This window comes from Chiloscyllium plagiosum, unplaced genomic scaffold (assembly GCF_037043375.1).
Source record: "Chiloscyllium plagiosum isolate Xiang-an unplaced genomic scaffold, Cpla_swu_hap1 HiC_scaffold_10, whole genome shotgun sequence".
Classification (NCBI taxonomy): domain Eukaryota; kingdom Metazoa; phylum Chordata; class Chondrichthyes; order Orectolobiformes; family Hemiscylliidae; genus Chiloscyllium; species Chiloscyllium plagiosum.
Window position 1 is genome coordinate 75548424 of NW_028270148.1, and position 6000 is coordinate 75554423.

At 40.5% G+C, this 6000-nt stretch overlaps 1 protein-coding gene across 2 annotated transcripts in view; it reads left to right on the forward strand.

Annotated features, from left to right (window-relative positions):
• The window catches only part of LOC122553185 (polyphosphatidylinositol phosphatase SYNJ2-like), a 244735-nt gene extending 239604 nt beyond the window's left edge, over nt 1–5131 (forward strand). The window contains exon 28 of one of the 2 annotated variants that reach the window (XR_015758472.1): nt 4011–4145. Coding sequence is in view for 1 of the 2 variants with exons in the window: in XM_087991468.1 (XP_087847594.1) it covers nt 4011–4463 (453 nt within the window). In the remaining variant the exon portion in view is untranslated. Of the gene's footprint in view, nt 1–4010 lie in introns of both variants that reach the window. The other variant, XM_087991468.1, reaches the window with a different exon arrangement.
• Nucleotides 5132–6000: the final 869 nt, after the last annotated feature.

Below are 6000 nucleotides of genomic sequence, written 5' to 3' on the forward strand. Positions count from 1 at the left end.
GATTTTATGACAGGTGATGAAAATCTTGTCCAAACTGGTAGGCCTTGTGGAGTGTCCGAAAAGAAAAAAGAGGGGTGGAGAGGTGGTTTGGGTTTAGAGTGTGAATTCCAGGTACATGAAGGCACAGCTACCAGAGTTGGGTTGATTAACATCAGTGCTGCACACAAGGCCAGGGCTGGAAGGTCAGGGATGAGAGCTACTGGAAGACGTTTGGATGAGTTAAATTTTACCAAAGGTAGAAGAGAGGAGGCCAATCTGGAGAGCAAAGTCTCAAATAAATAAGACATGATTGAGGCAATTAAGGAATTTAGCCCATTTCATACAGTGGAGAACACTAGTGACAAACACCCCACACCCTCAAATAGAGCTAATTTGATGGAATTTGGGGCAGTACTGCACATGAAGATAGAGGACAGAAGAAGTCCTGGCAACACTGAAGAATCTTAAACATAGCATCTTGTCCTAGATAGTGCAGAATGATAATGAGAGCAGAATGGTCAGCCTTCGCTATCATTACTGGAATGGACAACAATCTTAGTCACGAGAAACCCCTTTAATACTACCCCCTACCTTTCTGATCTTCTTGCCCACACACACTGGTCCTATTCCTTCCTGTTCAATCTTCTCCCACCCACCCTCCCATCCTGTCCCATACCCCATGGCCCTCACTTTCCTTCGCTTCACTTCTTTTGAAGTTAAACTTACTTTTGGTTGGTTTAACATAATACATTTTTCTTTGACTTGGATTTAATTTTAGCTCCCTTTTGTTTAACGTCTTTCCTGATATCTAAGCAGGTGATCTTCTTTATAAATGGGGATAGGAGGCAACAAGTTTAAAAGAGCACGGCTCAAGGAGTGTTTTTATTTTGAACACAGCACTGAGAGAGGAGGCAGCAAGTTTAAAAAAAAACGTGGCGAGCACGGAGTGGCTTCAGTCTGAATACAGTAGTGAGAGAGGCCGAGTGGAGAAATGTACAAGAGTGATGTCACAAGAAATCTGGAGGTTAATCGGTTAGTGAGAAACTGTTGTTAGGGAGAGATTCTAAATAGCTTTTAAAAGTAAAGATAACATCGTTTACAAAGAAAAGGAACTACGTTTATTTTAGGAAGGAACATTACAAAAGGGAGGTAAAATTAAATCAAGTCAAAGGTATAAAATCCAAACAAAATTAAATTTCATGCAAGTGAAGGAAATTTAAATTACTCATAAGTTTCTATCATACATTCTTTTTGTATTCTACGTGTAACAAATACTTTTAGCAGTTATTGGATTGTAGGTCAATGAAGGCAAGTGGAGTGTACATCCTGTGTTATGTGTGGAGTCATGAACATATTATGTGTCCCAGACTGACACGTCTGCAGGAAGTGTGACTGATTACACAGGCTTGAACTCCCAGGTGCTAGAACTTGAGCAGCAGCTGGAGTCATTGTTGTGCATCTGTGAGGCAGAGCTGGTCAGACACAGATTAGAACAGTTCAGGCAGAGAGAGAATAGGTGACTGCCAGGCAGTCTGAGAAAACCAGGAAAGCAGGGCAAAGGTCTCCTGAATCTATTGTGCATGCCGATCAGTATTCTATTTTGAAAACCTAGTGAAAGTGGTTGTTCCTCAGGGATAGATCTATGGCCAAGTTACCAGAGTGGGAGAGGATAGAGAAAGAAGAATGGAAAGGCAATAATCATGGAATCATGGAGATCCATAGCACATTGTGTCTGCACCAAACGAACATCCCACCTAAATATTCTAATCCCCTACTCCAGTACTTGGCCCATAATGTTGTGTGCCTTGGCATTGCAAGTGCACATCTAAATCCTGCTAACATTTTATGAAGGCTTTTGCCCCTTCACCCCTTACAGGTGGAGAGTTTGAGATTCCCACCACCCTTTGGGGGAAAACATTTTTCCTCACATCTCCTCTAAATCTCTATGCCCTTTGGTTATTGATCCCTCCAATAAGGAGAAATGAGTCTTCTTCTCTACCATATCTAAACATCTCAGTCATGTTCCCTCTCAAACTCTTCTGCTGTAAGGAAAAACAGTCTCAGTCTGTTCATTCTCTCTTCAAGACTAAAATTCTCCATTTCAGGCAATATCCTACTAAATTTCCTCTCTACCCTCTCCATTGCCATTCACAATCCTCCTGTAATGTGGAATTGAGAATTTCAATCTAGTTGGGGCTTAACTAATGCTTTATACAGTTCCAGCGTAATCTATGTCTCAGCTAATAATGACATGTAGGTCATATGCCTTCTTGACCACTTTATCTGCCAGCCCTGATATCTTAAGAGATTGGTCTACATGCACACTGAGGTCCCTCAAATCCTCTGTGTTTTCCAGAGTCCTACTGGACACATATGGTGTTAATGGCAGGAGACAGAAGGTGGTGGTAGAGGGTAGTTTTTCAGACTGGAAGCCTGTGACCACAAGGATTGGTGCTAGGTTCACTGTTGTATAACATTTATATAAACAATTTGAATGAGAATATAGTAGGCAAGGTTAGTGAATTTGAGGATGCCACCAAAATTGGTGGTTTGGTGGACAGCAAAGAAGATTATCTGAGTACAACAGAATCTTGATCAACTGGGCCATGGACTGAGAAACGGCAGATGGAGTTTAATTCAGATAAATGTGAGGTGTTGCATTTTGGTAATACACACCAGGGCAAGACTTACACAGTTGATGGTAGGGTCCTGGGGAATGTTTTCGAACAGAGAGACCTGGGGGTACAAGTATATAGTTCCTTGAAAGTGGTGATTCATATTCACAAGAAAAATGTGTTTGGAACGTTTGGCTTCATTGGTCAGAGCATTCAGTACAGGAGTTACAATGTCATGTGACGGCTGTACAAGACATAGTACTCCAAATGTTGCCTTACAATGTGCAATTCTGGTCACCCTGCTATAGGAAGGATGTTATCGAACTGGAAAAGGTGCAAAAATGATTTTCAACGATGTAACTGAGACTGAAAGGTTTGAGTTATAATGAGGGACTGGATACGATGGGGCTTTTTTTCCCATGCATCAAAGGAAGTTATAGGGTGAGGTAAAGAAGCATAGATAGGGTGAACAGCCAAATATTTTCCTAGAGAGGGAGAGTCCAAACAAGAAGGCACAGGTTTAAGGTGAGAGAGAAAAAAACTTAAAAGGGACAGACGACAACGTTTTCACACAGAGGGTAGTACCTGTATGTGATGAGCTGCCAGAGGAGATGGTAGAGGTGAGTACAATTACAATGTTTAAAAGACTTTTGGAAGTGGGTATATACATAGGAAAGGATTAGACTGTTATGGAGAAAATGAGGACTGCAGATGCTGAACATCAGAGTCAAGAGTGTGGTGCTGGAAAAGCACAGCATGTCAGACAGCATCCAAGGAGCAGGAGAATCAACGTTTCGGGCATAAGCCCTTCATCAGGCTCCTGATGAACAGCTTATGACTGCAATGTCGATTCTTTTGCTCCTCAGATGCTGCCTGACCTGCTGTGCACTTCCAGCACCTCACTCTTGACTTAGTGTTATGGACCAAATACTGGCAAATGGGACTAGTTTAGAATGGGAAACCTGGTTAGCATGGATGAGTTGGCCTGAAGAGCCTGTTTCCATGTTGTGTGGCTGTATGACTATTATAAAACCTACCACAAAATTTTTATTTAGTTTATAGTTTCCATTTATCTTATAACCTCCGCCTCCAAGTGAAGTAGCTATGTAATAAAATCAGGAGAAAAAGAGCAATAACCAAAGGCTGGTTGGTTAACCCAATTGTAAATTATCAAATAGAATTAATTACTTATACTGACATTACACCATTTCTAACAATATAGAATAAAATGAGAATAGACATACAATCTGAACACAGCAAAGCCACAAATTTTAGTGAAGTGGTAACTAAGCTTGGACTTTTTAGTATATTGTGGAACATACAAAAAAATGTGATTGTTGTAACATTTTCAGCCATTATAATTTTCACTGTTACACTTGTATTCAATTTGTAACAGACATATTTTTGTATCAACAGTACCTCAGTTCAGAGGCTGCAAATAAAAAGGAACCGAAGTCTCTCAAAACAGCTGTGGCAGCATACTCCAATTCACCATTAGTGACTTCTCAAAGAAATTCTGAAACATTCAAGGAAATAATCTCACAGTCACTACTGAAAAAGACACAGCAACAGTGTCCAAGCAATAGAACTTCTCATGAACTTTGTAATAACCCAGTGAGAGTCTCAGAAAGTGCAGCCACAGCCCCAATAGCACCTCCCCGCAGGAAGAAAACTGCAGCATCTTTTTCGCAAATTGACTACAATTCAGTTGTGAAATCATTCCATAATAATCCCAGACAGAATCCTTTTTGTGCATGTGGGTTGCGTGGCAATGATCATCCTTTTAAATTGTGCAATACTAGTACTTCATTCAGCAACAACTCTGTTAGGTCTTTACAAGAAAGTAGACCTTCATCTGACCCATCCTAACAACAAAGGAACTTTAAGATAAATCTGCCTAAGTTTGGACAAAATATAAATGATGCTGAAACAAAAATATTTGAATTCACCACTGGCACCACAGATGAAAAACTATATCATAAAGACATGACACAGAATAATCATTTTTCTTCAAAAGAGTTGTAGCAAACTTTGAGTGAAAGGAGTGTTAATCATTTTTGGCTTTATCACAGTATATTAAATTGGCCACTTGGTGAATTTAAACAGATGTCTATGATTTTGTTTGACCAGTGGAGGACTGAAAAAGTTCTGTACTTTATTGTAGAATCCCTACAGTGTGGAAACAGGCCATTAGGCCCAACAAGTCCACACTGGCCATCCGAAGAATATCTCACCCAGTCCCACTCCTCTACATTTCTCCTGACTAATGCACCTAGCCTACACATCCTGAACACTGGGCAATTTAGCATGTCCAATTCGCCAGCATATCTTTGGACTGTGGGAAGAAACTGGAGCACCCAGAGGAAACTAACGCAGACACAGGGAGAATGTGCAAACTCCACACAGGAATTGAGCCTGGACTCCTCGTGATGAGAGGCAGCGATGCTAACCTCTAAGCCACAGTGCTGCCCATAATATTTTCTTATGTTCTTTAGTATATATTTCTGAATAATAAATGAAATATAATCTATGTATAATGATGTATAATATTGATATTCATAGAAACCAGTTTAATCTTAATTTTTCATCTTTTCACCAATGAAGCAAAAGAAATGGGTTAATTGATTACAAGAGTCATGTTCATCGTGAATATTGCCATTTATTTTAGTTACACCAAACAGAACCCAATAGCCCAAGACCAGTGATTAAACAATCAGATTTAAGCACTGTAATTCTATCACATTCAGTTGTGAATGGTGACAGGCATTGAGTTGAATAACCAATTGAAGGAAGATATTCTACAGGTAGCCTCATTCTCAATAATGGGGAGCTGAGCAAATCAGTGCAATAGTCAAAGCTAAAGCACTTGTAACAGTCTTCAGCCAGAATTACAAAGTGATTCGTCTTGCCTCCTCCTGAGATCCTTTCCAGCACATATGTCATTTTGCAGCCAATTCAGAGTGACCAAATGTCTGGAATTTACAGGACCATTTGATATTTGTCCTAAGACTTGATTTATTTACTGCCAGCTTAGCTTTTGTCACTTATTTTTGATCTTTGCACGTGTACAATGCGCGTATGCATGCTAAGTGTACTTAGAGAACAGCACAGAAACACGCCCTTTGGTCCAAATCGTTCACACAGACCAGATATCCCAACCTAATCTGGTCCCATTTGCCAGCACCCGGCCCATAACCCTCTAAACCCTTCCTTTTCATATACCTGTCCAGATGACTTTTAAATGTTGTAATTGTACCAGCTTCCACCACTTCCTCTGACAGCTTATTTCGTACGTGCACCCCCTCTGCGTGAACAAGTTGCCCTTAGATCCCTTTTATACCTTTCCCCCTCACCCTAAACCTAAGCCCTCTAATTCTGGACTCCCCCACCCCAGGGAAAAGACTTT